A 16,187-nucleotide genomic window follows, 5' to 3' on the forward strand; every position below is an offset into this window, starting at 1 on the left:
AAAATTGAAATTTGACATGAGTTGACTGGAACATCAAGAAACTATTTAATTTGTGAAAGCACTGATATCTTCTTCTTCAAATAGCGATGCATGTTCACAATTGTTTAAATGTCGCACCGATGTGACTATAAACAGGTAAAAGTGAGGATCCCAAGCAAAGTGAAAAGTTAAAACTGGGAGTAGGAAGGACAGATTTGTTATTGGTCCCATGCAGGTTAAAAGCAAAATAAAATATGTGTATAATGTTACTTTAAAGCCATGCCGAGAAGTCTCTACCATTGTTCGATTCATCATCATCATCATCATCATCATCATCATTATCATCATCACATTTTTTTCTAAATCTATCATATTATCTTTGTAGGATAAAAAAAAATGTTGCCAGTTATCACAAGTTACAGTTCATCATATTCTTACTAAAAAAAACAAAAACTGAAAAACGGGCGGGGGCGTGGTGTGTTTAAACAACGCAACCTGCCCCTGTGACTCAGCTGACTGGCAGCGACAAAACATTTTTTATAATATATCATCGGCCTCATACCAGCTTTTATTGATAATTCTAGGCTTGTTTTGAGGAAATACTGTTTTTGCAAATTTAGGGATCATCTGGTGTCTAGTCCCTTTAAAGCTGCACTCTCACAGATGGACCATTTTAACTGGCAACTTTTTTATTTTTTTTGTCTTGGAAAGAACAATTTTTAGTAAATATCTGCAAGCCAATTAATGATATATAAGATTGCTGACAAAAAAGAAAAATGCATAAAACATCAATGTTTTAACTTGAATATAAAAATGTGTGATCTGATTTTTGTCAGCATTCTTATATAACTGGTTTCCATGGATTTTCGCAAAAAAAGGCTCATTCCAAGGCAAAAAAAAATGTCAAAACGTTCAATCTGTGAGAGTGCAGCTTTAAGCAGTCAAATCATATAACAGTTCGAACTAGCCTAACGTTAACCTGTGGACAACATATCGACGTATTGGACACCAGGTTTGGACGGTATGGGAGGAAAGTAATCCCCTTCAGACTGGATAAGAACTGGTCCAATTTTCCCACGAACAAAGCTCGTTTGATTTCTCTTGACATTTTGCATAACGATTTTAACCATGTACGTATTATCCTCATCTTTTTGCGTCTACATTTTATAACATTATTAATGAATTACTTTTGACGTGGTTGACACACGGTAATTCGACTGTTACGGAGTAAAGTTGTATTTCATACACAAATATGACTGGGACGCATTATGGAATGTTTACATTTGTATTCATTTGTATATGCTTAAAAGAAATAGGTAAGTGAGTGTTCTTTTTCTTTGGTTACAAAGTACATCTGTTTAAATCTGAAAATAACGGTATTTTTAATTTTCTGTAGTATATATTCATGTGGTCGCGTGAACTGAGGTAAAATATCTTCCATTTTTGGTATCTAAATAATAGAAGTTCAATAAAGTCGTTTTGATAAAGATCTAAATCTATTTTTAACTCAACTCAAATTGAGTCTATTTCAGCCGTAATTTGAAATTCATTGTTGTCATATTTTCGTTATTTTGCTACATGATTGTGTGAAAGGAATTTCAAGCGGTAATTAAGAGCGAACAGAAAGTTGAGGACTTTGCTTATTTAATTGTGACGGTAAGAAAGATTAACGATAACTGTGGTTACGACTAATGATCCGTCAATGAAACAGTCAGGACTGACCCATTATACTGGCGAGGACTAGCCAGGAATCAAATCATATTGTCAAGGTATAGCAAAGAGTAACCCATACTGGCGAGGTCTAGCCAGGAAACGAACCATACTGGCAAGATATAGCAAAGAGTAACCCATACTGGCGAGGTATAGCCAGGAGCGAACAATACTGGCGAGGTCTAGCCAGGAATAAACCATACTGGTGAGGTATAGCAAAGAGTGACCCATACTGGCGAGGTCTAGCCAGGAATGAACCATACTGGCGAGACCTAGCCAGGAATGAACCATACTGGGGAGACCTAGCCAGAAATGAACCACGCTGGCGAGACCTAGCCAGGAAGAACCATACTGGCGAGACCTAGCCAGAAATGAACCATGCTGGGGAGACCTAGCCAGGAATGAACCATACTGGCGAGACCTAGCAAGGAATGAACCATACTGGGGAGACCTAGCCAGGAATGAACCATACTGGGGAGACCTAGCCAGGAATGAACCATACTGGCGAGACCTAGCCAGGAATGAACCATGCTGGCGAGACCTAGCCATGAATGAACCATACTGGCGATACCTAGCCAGAAATGAACCATACTGGGGAGACCTAGCCAGGAATGAACCATACTGGCGAGAACTAGCCAGGAATGAACCATGCTGGCGAGGTATAGCCAGGAATGAACCATACTGGCGAGAACTAGCCAGGAATGAACCATACTGGCGAGACCTAGCCAGGAATGAACCATACTGGCGAGACCTAGCCAGAAATGAACCATACTGGGGAGACCTAGCCAGAAATGAACCATACTGGCAAGAACTAGCCAGGAATGAACCATACTGGGGAGACCTGGCCAGGAATGAACCATACTGGCGAGGTCTAGCCAGGAATGAACCATACTGGGGAGACCTAGCCAGAAATGAACCATACTGGCGAGGTCTAGCCAGGAACGAATCATGCTGGCGAGGTATAGCCAGGAATGAACCATACTGGCGAGGTCTAGCCAGGAATGAACCACACTGGCGAGACCTAGCCAGGAATGAACCATACTGGCGAGGTCTAGCCAGGAACGAATCATGCATGCTGGCGAGGTTTAGCCAGGAATGAACCATACTGGCGAGACCTATATGTAGCCAGCAATGAAACATGCTGGCGAGGTATAGTCAGGAATGAACTATGCTGGCGAGGTATAGTCAGGAATGAACCATACTGGCGAGGTATAGTCAGTAATGAACCATGCTGGCGAGGTATAGTCAGGAATTAACCATACTGGCGAGGCCTAGCCGTGAGTTCGTCATACTGGCGAGACCCAACCAGGAGTGAGCTATACTGGCATGGCATAGCTAGGAGTAAACCATGCTGTTGAGGCCCTGCCAGGAGTGAACCATTTTGGCGAGGCCCAACTACATGTTTATACTTTTACTATGTTTTCACCATTTTTGAATGAATGAAAAATAGCGTAGTCTACGCCGCTTAAAGAGCCCAGCCTTTGGTATTCTAACAGATTTTGATTGAGAGTTTAGTTTCTTAAAACACTTCGACAAACCTTTCACAAAACCGCCGCCTGATGGAACACACGTTTGTCGATTTTTTTGAGGAAACTAATCACCTAATCAAACTCCGGTAATAAAACGAAGGCGGGGCTCTTCTAGCGGCATAGACTGTTCTTTGTTTCATTTAAAGTGGTGAAAAGAAAGAAAAGTTATCTTTGCTTAAGTCTTTATTCGAAGCAAAATATTGCCTTCCGACGTAGCATTTAAATGACGTAATTTATCACGTGGTATACACACAGTACCGGCTTTCCGATTCTTAACAAAGTACCACAGCCAATCAAATTAAAGATTGAATCTCATCATTGTTTTATTTGTACTATAAAACTGTTTACGAAATAAATTATTATCATGAAGGCAAGCATTTATTTATGTACATATGCGTCTCATAATTACGGAATGCCGTTAGAGCCATCGATCGCCTATGAATGTGCATGTTGATCTGAAACGCGATACTCGATAGTACGATAATGAAAACGCGAAATCACGAAACTAAGATGGTGAAAACGCGACAGTGCGATGGTGAAAACGCGATAATTAGACAGTACGATGATGATAAAGCGATACACAATCGTGTTTTCACCATCGTACTTTTGCGTTTTCATCATTGTAATATCGTGATTTCGCGTTTTCATCATTGTACTGTCGTGTTTTCATCATCGTACTATCGCGTTTCAGTCACCATCGGTTTTTTTCGTAATTTCGCGTTTTCATCATCGTTCTATCGAGTATCGCGATTCAGATCAACATATTCGCAGGCGACGGCCCTAACGGTATTCCGTACATAATTCGTTTGTATTGTGGTATATGTATATGACCTTTACAAATGTTTAACATTTAAATCACCTTGAGCCGGGATTAAAGGAAATATATACATATATCATCATTGTGAACAGTTTCACCATGGCATACAATTGATAAAAAAAAAATCCGGTTTAAAGCAACTGTTTTTGCCTCTATTAAAGTGGCTATACGTCCGGAAAGCAGACGTATATGCATAACGCATGATTGCAACCATGTTTGTAAACACAAACCTTTATTATTGATTTATGGGTAGTTTTTAATGATACAATTTTCTACATTTACGTAAAACGAATCGCGTAATAATATCACTCGAATTCGCGACATTGTAAACAAGCTGAGACATTTTAATGGGATATGTAAGTCATTTTTAACGGCTTACTAAGTTGTTTTCAACGAGAAACCTGATTCGTTCAAACGACAAAAAAACACGTTTGTCACCTCTTACCCACCGAAACAACTTCACAGCTCAGGGCCAAGTTCCAAGAAAATAATTTAGCCCTAAGCCTTTTCTAACGATACTTCAAAGCTGCACTCTCACAGAGTGAACGTTTTGACAACTTGTTTTACTTTTTGTCTCGGAACGATCCAATTTTTGCGAAAATGCATGAAAACCACTTACATAAGACTGCTTACAAACAAAAATAGATTGCAGTTTTTTTTTTATATTCAAGTTCAAAAAATGATGTTTTATGCAATTTTTCATTAACCGTTAGTAACGGTTTGAGCCATAAAACATTAATTTTCGAACGTAAATATGAAATTTTGCGATCTGATCTTTTGTCAGCAGTATTATATCACTGGTTTGCAGATATTTACACAAAAATGACTGCTCTTTCCAAGACAAAAAAAGTTGTCAAAACGTTCAATCAATGGGAGTGCAGCTTTAATTGAAACGTAGTATACGCTAAATGCGGGGTTTTGCCTGGACATTAACAGTCTTAAGCCTATCGATCGTTATTGAAACATGGCCGTGATTTTCATGGGAAAGAATGAAGTTTCAAGACGAGGTTATGAGCCTCCTCCAGGAACGATTCATTGAAACCTATTCAAGGTGAAAGGGATTTAATCCTCTTGTTTCTCTTTTCTCTGATATATAACACCTCAGATGTGTTTTCATCGTTGTAACACAACCGCTCTTTTGCATTGGCATTCGGTACCCCCATATACTACAACGCTATGCGTCGTTGCATATGTACCATGGGGAATTTGGCTGTAAAAATCTCGTAATCATGAATAAGGCATTGGTTCCGCAAGGTATCAGGTCTTTTCCCGTAGAAAGATATTCTGGCGATAGTCGGAAATGAACCGGGTCCGCCTGTTCAGCACAGTAATTTAAGACAGTAGTCAAGCCCCCCCCCCCCCTCCCTGGCCATTTAAGACAGTAGTCAAGCCCCCCCCCCCCCCCCCTGGCCATTTAAGACAGTTGTCAAGCCCCCCCCCCCACCCCTGGTAAAATGCGAATTGATTGGAAGAAGAGTTGTCTCCCTTGCCTAATGCGTATTCATTAAAACAAGAGTTTGCCTGTCAACTCTCCCATGTTACTTATGAGTATATTAAACGGAATTCATGAAGTATCGTGGTTGCCGACGGTACTCTCTGTAAGCTAGATTATTTTCTTTGGCGTTAAATCTCATGATGAGGGTATGATAAGCGTATCGATATCGCCCCTTTTGGCTTCTATAAACTGCACGGGAAATTAGGGGGTCAAGCCATGATGAAACCAAAAGGCGCAGGCCGATCTTAAAAAAACTAACACACCACCATATAAAACGTGATACTTATTTGTTCTCTTCACGTTTTTATGACAGAGTGTTCCACGAAAAAAGCCGCAGATTACACAAGAAAGGAAACAGGCCAACAAAGGAAAATAGCAACTGCCCAGCAGTTGGTGCCCGTGACGCCGGTGACCAACTCGCCATGGCAGGTAAGAGATTGGACCCATTTAGTAAATATCGACAATACTTTCATATATTTCTGATACTTTGCCACATCAAACAAACACCTGTACATGTTTTTGTATTTGAATCGCTGGTGTTTGAACCCTTGCCTCTTTTTAAAGTAGTAAAAAGCGGACATCAAACTAAATGTGTGTGTTTGTAAGCTTATTTTTACTCGCACTCGGGCCTTGCTAATTCGACGAGTGTATCGTGCCTTGCCCATTCGGCGAGTGTATCGTGCCTTTCCCATTCGGCGAGTGTATCGTGCCTTGCCCTTTCGGCGAGTGTATCGTGCCTTTCCCATTCGGCGAGTGTATCGTGCCTTGCCCATTCGGCGAGTGTATCGTGCCATGCCCTTTCGGTGAGTGTATCGTGACTTGCCCTTTCGGTGAGTGTATCGTGCCTTGCCCTTTCGGTGAGTGTATCGTGCCTTGCCCTTTCGGTGAGTGTATCGTGCCTTGCCCTTTCGGTGAGTGTATCGTGGCTTGCCCTTTCGGTGAGTGTATCGTGCCTTGCCCTTTCGGTGAGTGTATCGTGCCTTGCCCTTTCGGTGAGTGTATCGTGCCTTGCCCTTTCGGCGAGTTATCGTGCCTCGCCCTTTCGGTGAGTTATCGTGCCTTGCCCTTTCGGTGAGTGTATCGTGCCTTGCCCTTTCGGTGAGTGTATCGTGCCTTGCCCTTTCGGTGAGTGTATCGTGCCTTGCCCTTTCGGTGAGTTATCGTGCCTTGCCCTTTCGGCGAGTTATCGTGCCTTGCCCATTCGGTGAGTGTATCGTGCCTTGCCCTTTCGGCGAGTGTGTTGTGCCTTGCCCATTTAGCGATTGTATCGTGCCTTGCCCTTTCGGCGAGTGTATCGTGGCTTGCCCATTCGGTGAGTGTATTGTGCCTTGCCCTTTCGGCGAGTTATCGTGCCTTGCCCTTTCGGTGAGTGTATCGTGCCTTGCCCTTTCGGTGAGTTATCGTGCCTTGCCCTTTCGGCGAGTGTATCGTGGCTTGCCCATTCGGTGAGTGTATTGTGCCTTGCCCTTTCGGCGAGTTATCGTGCCTTGCCCATTCGGTGAGTGTATCGTGCCTTGCCCTTTCGGTGAGTGTATCGTGCCTTGCCCTTTCGGTGAGTGTATCGTGCCTTGCCCTTTCGGCGAGTTATCGTGCCTCGCCCTTTCGGCGAGTGTATTAAGCAAATTAAACTCACTGTCTTTATCTTTTAGGTGGCCATCCACACGCGGCAAGGCGGCGAGTTTCAGTTCCGGTGCGGGGGCACCCTCATCTCATCGGACGTAGTTCTCACTGCCGCTCACTGCGTCTCAAACCCTCGATTTGGGTAGGCATCGTTTTTCGCTGTCTTCTTGCATGAAAATAATAGATAATTACTTGCTACGTTTTAAAACATTTTGAAAATGTTATCTTGATAACATAGATATACTTTAGACAAACACGGACGTTTATTTACCGAACTGCTCACACTACTAACACAAAACGTCATAACTGACTTAAAAATCTTAAACTCTGTCATTATTGTGAAATATGGTAGTTTTTAATTCCGCTTCTAGAGTAAAACATTAAAACTCAATCGCATTGTATTTCCGCCCCAACAGGCCAGGCGAGCTGCGGGTGTTGGCAGGAGAGCGAGACCGGAACTCTGTTGACGCGGGTGAGCAATTGAGGAACGTAACCAGCGTTACAGTGGTACGTATACGATCAGTGGTGCAACTCCGATATACTCCGGTACGCCCGGGCGTTCAAAACAACTGTATTTACTCCGCATTAAACACTGCTTAAATCTTTACACCAGGAAAAACTATCGAACGCTCAAATACTAATCTGAACTATACAGAAAGGCATCTTGAACAAAAAAATTAACTCAAAAATGCCCGAGAACTACTATTCTATTGCTACATGTGACGTTTCACATGTAAAATTTGATTGCAATTTCATTACATGCTGGCGCTCAGAATGCTTAAAAATTCATTACTGTATTCTTCAAAATGTGTCTGCGTGTGTGTCCCAAGCATCCCGCTACCAATCCTTTTTCGACAGAAATAAAAATTTGAGGTTCGCCTCTTGTGGATAATGATGCCAACATCTTTAAAGTATTGTATGTAAACATTACAAAGTAAGTCTTATTTTGTAAATATTATATAGGACAAGAGCGCATATATACATGTTGGGTATTTTTTTTTTATTAGGAAAATGAAAATAATCAGGTATTGTAAAATTGGACCTTGTACGCATAAGAGAAAAATCACGTGTATACTCTACATGCATGTAGGTCAGAAATTGGCTAGAGTTGGAGGTTTGGGTCCATTAAGTTTGTTTAAACTTGGACACGTTTTAATGCAAGTTTAAAATGGGTTTTGATAAAACAAAGCTCTTACATCAATAACGAAATAATGAATTATTTTCAAGCATCCGGACTATGTGGGCACTCTGACGTCATTATACAACAATGACGTCGCACTCCTAAAATTGGCCTCCCCCGTTTCCAAGACAACGCATGTGTCCCCTGTTTCTGGTCTTGCAGACGACACATCGCCAACTGGACCAGCAAGTTGTTTCGTCACCGGGTGGGGCATTTCTGCTGAAAGTGAGTTAGTTTTATGCAGTGAGAAGTTTTCCATCGTAAATTCCGTTTAAAATTATTTAATTATTTCGTGTAACTCTCAAAATAAAAAAAAACTTCCTTTTTTAACATTTGTCAGTGTCGTGATACTCTCATCATAAACATGTACCATTATAACGTTCAAATCGAAAAACAACAACAACACACTTTATAAATAAAATATTAATATTCAGCCGAAACCCTTTGGCTCAAATTCGCTTGGCTCGAATTCCTCGTTGGTGAATGAAAAAAACAATTACTTTATACTGAAGGTAAACATTCCCGCTTGGCTCGAATTTTCCGAGGCTCGAGGTATTTTCGCCGGTCCCCGGGAGTTCGAGCGAACGGGGTTGGGCTGTAGTGTCATACTTTATTGTCTTTCGTAAAGCAAACTGAATATTAGGTTTTATGCATGGAGAATATTATTTAGTAAACCCCAATTTCCTTGAAGAGAACGGGTCCTCCGGTCTGTCGGGCGTCCTGGCGCAGGCGGAAGTGACATTGCTGACGAATGCACAATGCAACAAGCGGTCGAACTGGGACGGCCTTGTGAAGCCGTCGCAGCTTTGCGCCTACAGCAAAAAGATTTCCGCCTGTTTGGTAAGAATACCCGGCCCGTTGTAAAAGTTTTAGGATTTTAGTAGCTATTATGGCATCGCATCAATATGAACGCTTTACAAAATAACATATATCAATCGGAACTACTCGTCCATTTTCCATCGAACATAACCTCGGATGTTTATGGACGGTTTACAATGTAAGAATTCTTTACATTTAACGACGCTGCAAGTAGATCGCTAATTAGAATACTATTTTCAATTTAGCAGTTTAACCTTAAATAAGGACTTTACACTTAGGAATATCAATTATTTATGCAATAATACGTGTACACTTTACTTGCAATCAATACAAATTTCACGTTATAATACGACAATTAATATTGTATTATTAATTTTACGAACTACTAAATTTACTTATGCGCATTGATTTCGGTGGAATATGGCCGAGGAGTTTCGATTGAACATGTATAGCTTGAGTATATGTGTGTCCTATATGCTGTGTATGTGACGTAATACATTCAACGAGAACATGTTCTTCCAAATGGTACACAACTACTTTCAGGGGGACAGTGGAGGCCCGCTGGTGTGTCAAGTTAACTCCAAGTACATCCAATATGGCGTCACTTCCTGGGGAAAGCGAACGTGTGACCAGAAACCAGTCGTGTATGCCCGCGTGTCAACGTACAGGAGCTGGATTATGGCAACCATTAATGCGTTCTAACTTTAATAAGCGAATACGCGACGGTTACTATGGAAACCAATGGAAACTATTGTCATTTATTACAGCAACATGAACATTTACCAAGCAGATTTGTATTTTATGTATCTCGTACGGTCGAAAACAGATATATAAGTCACGAACACCCTGATAGCGTCATCCTAAAGGCAGTTTAATATGCCATCACCAATTGTTTAGCTTCCTAGTTTGTACATTTTCGTGCAACCCTGTATTTCAGGCATTCATATGGGCCGATGAAAGCTGCAATCTCACAGATTTACCGTTTTGACAACTTTTTTATCATGGAATGTGCTCTTTTTTGTGTAAATATCTGAAGACCAGTGATATCAGACTGCTGGCAAAAGACCCTGTGATCACAGTTTTTCATATTTCCGTTCGAAAAATAATATTTTATGGCTAAAAGCGTTATTAACGCTTTACGACAAATGCATTCAACATCAAGCCATCCATTTCAGAATGCAAAGAAGTTTTTGTTTATTCGAGTTGATCGAGGTCTGTCTGCGTCCATTGGTTGCATATTTGTATATTTTTATATTGATCAATCAGTTATGCATGAATGAGATTTTTGAACAACGCCACTGTTGTCATTTGTTGATATATTAAAGGGAGGTAACAAAACAAAATGTAACGATGATCAAATCTATAAATTTATTACTTACAAACCCAATGTCTATTTTAAAGGTCTTGATGAAATCTTTAACGTAATCATTTTACTTTTCATGTGATGTTTTGGGAAAGGGCTGTAACTGATATTGGAAAATCTCGTGGCACCTTCCCTTTGCATGTCCATTTTATATGACCATAAGCTTTGGTACATTGCACTGTTTCTGTTTCTTTGTTGTTTTCTTCGCCATATGTTGTGTAAATATACTGTCATGCAATAATTTTTTTAAATGAAAACTTTAATAACATCACTTCACATTTTTTTTTATCTTTAACATGCAACTTAACCTGTAGCATTTTTTTAATGATGAATAGATTACCTTAAATTGAATGTAAAGATAGAAAGCGGATTTCCAGCAAAAAAACAATAGGTTATTTTTGTCAATTTGCCTTTTATGACATGAATACATTAGAAAACTTAAAAGATTTGACCTAGTGACCTTATTTTCGATCATATGTGACCCAGTTGTATATACGTCCAAGAGTTCATAAAGGAAAACATTTTGATTAAGTTTCATGAATATTTGACCATGTGCAATGCCTCTAGTATGTTCCAAAGATTTTCTAAGATTTGACCTAGTGACCTTGTTTTTGACCCCATGTGACCCACATTTACAAGTGGTCGAGATTTGATCAAGGGGAACATTCTGACCAAGTTTGAACATTTCCTGATCAATGCCTACCAAGATATGGTTCCTGGCGGACGGACAACGCCAAAACAATATCCCTCTCCCAAATCCTTCGATTCGGCGGGTGATAACAATGAATATTTTTATCCAATAATGATTGACACAATATGTATACGTGTGTACAATGAGCAGCATATTGATATAATTCTGCATGTGCATTTATGTAGAAAGACCAGAGTTGGCCAACTTTGACCCCCGGGGGTATAATTTAAACGAACTTGGTCCAGGGCCATCATATGATGCTACATAAAAAATATATGAGGTATTGGCCTTGTGGTTTAAGAAAAGAAGGTTTACCGAGATATTTTTTAAAGGTTTTCTCATAATTATAAGTACTAGTATAAAGAAAACATATGAATCCAAGGGCATGATCAGTTTTGTCCTCAGGTGCATAATTTAAACAAACTTGGAGGAGGACCACTGTATGATGCTACAAACAAAATATCAAGGGTCTGGATCTAGTGGTTGCATACAAGAATATTTTCATTTTTTATATGTCTTTAGGAACATTGTGACCACCAGGGCGGGGTAGTTTTGTCCGTATGGGATTTGAGCAAACTTGATAGAAGACCACTATCTGATGATGCATACAAATATCAAGGTTCAGGGTCTTGCAGTTTCAGACAAGCAAACTTTCAGCGAAATCCCTATTGAAGTCTAGGATGTGGCCAGTTTTTTCCCCCATGGGCATAATTTAAGCAAACTTGGTGGAGAATCACTGTAAGGTGCTAGATACAAAATGATAAGGGTCTGGTCCGAGAAGTTTCAGATAAGAAGATTTTCAATTATTTTCTGATAGAAGTCTGTAGGAAACTTGTGACCCACAGGGAAAGGTCAGTTTTGACCCCAGAGGAACAGTTTGAATAAACTAGATAGAAGACAACTATATGATGCTACATACAAAATATCCAGGGTCTGCCCCTAGTGGTTTCAGATAAAAATATTTCCCTATGTAAGAAACTTGTGAAACCCAGGGCAGGGCAGGCTTTGGCACCAAGGGCATTAATTAATTAAACTTGGTAGAGGACTACTACACACGAAATATCTAAGCTCTAGGCATCATTTTTGTAAAAAAATAACTTTTTGTGTCCTCCATGGCAACCAGAATTCAGCAGTGAATTCATTTCTTTATACAATTCTGAAAGAGCACCATCTGAGTAACATCCCCATAAAGTTTCATCTAAATTGGCCAGGTGGTTTCTGAAGAAATGTCATTTGAAGCAATTGTTGACAGATGTCAGCTGGCAGGTTGCACGCCTTGGTGCTCAGGTGAGCTAAAAACACAATGATCATCAGTTTGGATGTGTACTTTATGGCTCAGGTGAGCTAAAAACACAATGATCATCAGTTTGGATGTGTACTATATGAAACACAGACTAGGTAGAAACAACAAGTGGTTTGTGGTTTATTATTCACTGCTATAGCCAGAAATAAAAGTGTAGTAAAAAGCACAATAAACAATGAGCTAGACAACGAACAGCTGCACTTTATATTCTATATATATAAATAACCACAGATCATCTATTTTACAGAAAAATAAGAATATAAATATCATAATGCACCAGCCAATTGTAACCACGGCCCCCCAGGTCAGGGGAATAGTGGAGACTTTGACTTTCAGTCCAGGCAAGCACAGGTAAAATCCATATCCTGCAGGGACAAACTGCTGATAAAATCCCCGCCAAATGCCCCCGCACCCCAGGGACCCTAGGTAAGGTCGATTCTCCGCTTTTTTTGACAACTAACTGGTGCATAAGAATATATTTATTTTTAAAGAATGAATAAAATAACACTGAAAGAGGTTCTGTGTTTTTCATATCATATCTCCAATGTCATAAAATCATAAAAAGAAACGCCGCAATGCGACGAAACCAGGTTTTTAATGATTGCCAGAACTTCAGCCAGTGTCTGTTATTCCATTTTTAGTAACAGTGACCTTGAACCTAGGGACCCCAAATGCAATCCATTGAAAGGTATTCATAAACTCTTCCTATAGACCAAGTTTGGTCAAGATATGTCAACCCTAACTAAAGTTGTTCAGTTTCAGCCTTTTTTCTATTTTTAGTAACAGTGACCTTGTGACCCTAGAGACCCCAAACGCAATCCCATGAAAGGTATCTATAAACTCTTCCTGTACACCAAGTTTAGTCAAGATATGTCATCCCGAACTAAAGTTATTCAGTTTCAACTGTTTTTCTATTTTTAGTAACAGTGACCTTGACCTTGACCCTAGGGACCCCAAATGCAATCCCATTAAAGGTACCCATAAAGTCTTTCTATAGACCAAGTTTGGTCAAGATATGTCATCCCTTACTAAAGTTATTCAGTTTCATAGGTGAGTTTGACGCCGCCCGTCCGCCTGCCAGAACAACGACGTTCGCCATTCTAATAACCAGATTTCACCATGTGAAAACCTGGTTAATAAACACATCCATGTATTTTTTTATAATTAATATAAATGCTCTGGAATAAAATTCCATACTAAGTATAAACAAGTTTGAACTTTGAATACATATTCTCCCTGAACTTCCTAGCACTTGGAATTGATAACTTAATATTATAAATAAATTACTTGTAAAATGTACATTCTGTAATACACATCAACCAACAAATGCTTACAAAACCGTTATTAATCAACAAATTCACAACTACATGAGCATTTATAGCAACTTTCTATCACACAATGGTCCAAAAAAGTTCTGCCAGCTCAGGCTTTAGTTTTATTTTATACAGTGCAACAAAAAAAAATGAAAAAAGTATAATCATATAAAGGAGACATAATTCTGCAATAAATGATACTGACCAGAAAATGCAGAACAATATGCTAGTGGTTATGGAAATAGAAGCACAAACAATCTTACAAGTTACAATGGTTATGTATCAAAAAGGGCCATAACTCTAAAATAGATAATACAAACAGTACAATCGGCGACATGCCAGCTTGGCTTGGTACAAATCATTCCCGTTAAGTGTGAACACAATACATTTTGTGGTTATGAAGAGGCAGGAAATTGATCGGACCAAAAGAAATGTGACTCCTAGACAAGTTTTCAGTTACTTGTAGCTAAATTATTAATGCTCTGGTTAATTTGCAAAGGACATTATTTCAACTTAAAATCACCAAAAAAATGAAATGTTGCCCGTCAGGAGCTTTCATTATTTTGACAATTCAAGGACCATCTCTCTAAAATGACAATGACTCGGAATTGAACTTGGTTGAGGTATTTAGTCAAAAAGCATTGCTTCCAAGTTTTAACAATTTTGAGGAGAAATGTCTTATACATTAGAAAGCAGAAATGAAAGTGTGACATCCTGGACACAGACAACACAAAAAAGGTAAATAATAACAAGTTTGATTGGATTAACTATATACCACATAATAATAATATATGACTATACTGTTAAAATAAACATATTATACTAGTATGCTAAATTCAAACAAGCAAGTTATTAGCCTCATCCTATTTGCTAAGGAATGCTCGAGTTAGAAAGAACAAAGTGGACATGGTCAAATTTTGACAATTCAAGGGCTATAACTCCTGAGTGAATAGTGTGATCTTGCTGTTGATCAAACTGTTCAAGATGTTATGCCCTTTCACATTGCAATCCAGTGTAGTGAAGATTTGATAACAAATGTTCCAAGGTAGAGAGCAGTTGAAGTGAATTTAGTCGAATTTTACCAAATCAAGGGCCATAACTACAGTCAACAATGCGATCTTGTGGATACTCAAACTCAGTCAAATTTTGAAAAAAAACAAACAAGTTCCATAACTCAAGAGTTAATAATGCAGTCCGGCTGTTGATCAAACGCAGTTGATATTGTAGTTTTTGTTTCCATAAACAGAGAAATCAAGTTTGGTAAAAATTGGATAAGAAATGCTCAAATTAGAGAGCTGTCAAGTTAATTTAGTAAATTTTTGACACATCAAGGGCCACAACTCTTTAAGTTACTAGTTTAATCAGTCTTTGGATCAAACTCAATTGAGATATTTAGCCAATTAAAACATAAAATGCTTAGCTTAGACAGCAGACATATAAATGTGACCTTGCAGACCAGGCTGCAAAGGACAGCAGCACCAGACAACATAAACATCAAAGACTTTCTTAAACAATAGGACTCCAATGTTTTTTTCTTGGCAATTACATATTATCTTTTATCTGATATCCCACAGTTCTTTGTTAAATATAGTATAGATATTTATAAGGTTTTCTAAGAAATGAAGGTATTTGTCTTTCCAAATTTCTTATCAGTTGTAGTATGATATTTATTTTAATATCATATTTCATTAGAATGAACGTATTTTCCTTCTACTCAGAAGTTTTAATCCATTTTCCTTGATATGGAGACATTTTTTCTTCATATTTTATTGGAATGAAGAAAGTTTTAATCTATTTTCCTGGGTATGAAGCCATTTTTCTCTGGCCTGAAGAAATGGGTGACGATGCTCTGTACTATGTCCGCAAGCTCCGCCTCTGCTGCCTCTCGTGTTAACCTTCAATATACATCATTCACTTGTGTTGACAAAAAGACCACAATATCATTTTTGTTATATACATGAAGAAAATTAAAAGCTGCACATTTCATTTTTTTTATACATAATTATAATCCAGACAGAATTATACAATACCATTGTATATTAATGATAAATGCTGTAATATAAGAAATTTCAAGCAAGTAGAAAAAATGAAAAAGAAAAAGGAAATATTTATTTTACATGCCATATTGTTCAAACATATTAAGTTTTGCTAATAAGGCCATGCTTAAAAAAATGTTTGTTTGCAGTTGCTGGCCCCCCCCCCCCCCAAAGAAAAAAATTGCTGTCTGTAGTGTTAATTTATTTACCTTCTATTTTCTTTCTGACATGTTAATATATAACTAGATTGTATCATAGTATGCATACTACTATGTACACTTGTATAAGTCGAAAAAACTGTCTGTTCTGTTTTGTTCTGTTCTTCTATTTTC

General features: G+C 38.8%; 2 protein-coding genes across 2 annotated transcripts in view; one reads left to right on the plus strand and one right to left on the minus strand.

Annotated features, from left to right (window-relative positions):
* Nucleotides 1-1,120: 1,120 nt before the first annotated feature.
* Nucleotides 1,121-11,107, plus strand: LOC128228271 (chymotrypsin-like protease CTRL-1). Its single transcript, XM_052939472.1, has 7 exons — nucleotides 1,121-1,295; nucleotides 5,844-5,959; nucleotides 7,180-7,292; nucleotides 7,567-7,657; nucleotides 8,378-8,555; nucleotides 9,022-9,170; nucleotides 9,693-11,107. The coding sequence occupies exons 1-7, from the start codon at nucleotides 1,232-1,234 to the stop codon at nucleotides 9,849-9,851; spliced, it is 870 nt and encodes a 289-aa protein (XP_052795432.1). The 5' UTR covers nucleotides 1,121-1,231; the 3' UTR covers nucleotides 9,852-11,107.
* Nucleotides 11,108-12,613: 1,506 nt separating this feature from the next.
* The window catches only part of LOC128227938 (phosphopentomutase-like), a 31,076-nt gene continuing 27,502 nt past the window's right edge, over nucleotides 12,614-16,187 (minus strand). The window contains exon 18 of the mRNA XM_052938899.1: nucleotides 12,614-15,714. Coding sequence (XP_052794859.1) covers nucleotides 15,606-15,714 — 109 coding nt within the window. The 3' untranslated portion in view covers nucleotides 12,614-15,605. The remainder of the gene's footprint in view (nucleotides 15,715-16,187) is intronic.

Source organism: Mya arenaria, chromosome 3, assembly GCF_026914265.1.
Source record: "Mya arenaria isolate MELC-2E11 chromosome 3, ASM2691426v1".
Lineage (NCBI taxonomy): Eukaryota > Metazoa > Mollusca > Bivalvia > Myida > Myidae > Mya > Mya arenaria.

What these genes read in the sequence shown, in the direction of transcription:
- LOC128228271 (XM_052939472.1), top strand. Translation starts at nt 1,232, where the DNA reads ATGACTGGGACGCATTATGGAATGTTTACATTTGTATTCATTTGTATA. An exon ending in GTCTCAAACCCTCGATTTGG is followed by an intron (nt 7,293 to 7,566) that starts GTAGGCATCGTT and finishes CCGCCCCAACAG; the next exon opens with GCCAGGCGAGCTGCGGGTGT. An exon ending in ACGTAACCAGCGTTACAGTG is followed by an intron (nt 7,658 to 8,377) that starts GTACGTATACGA and finishes ATTATTTTCAAG; the next exon opens with CATCCGGACTATGTGGGCAC.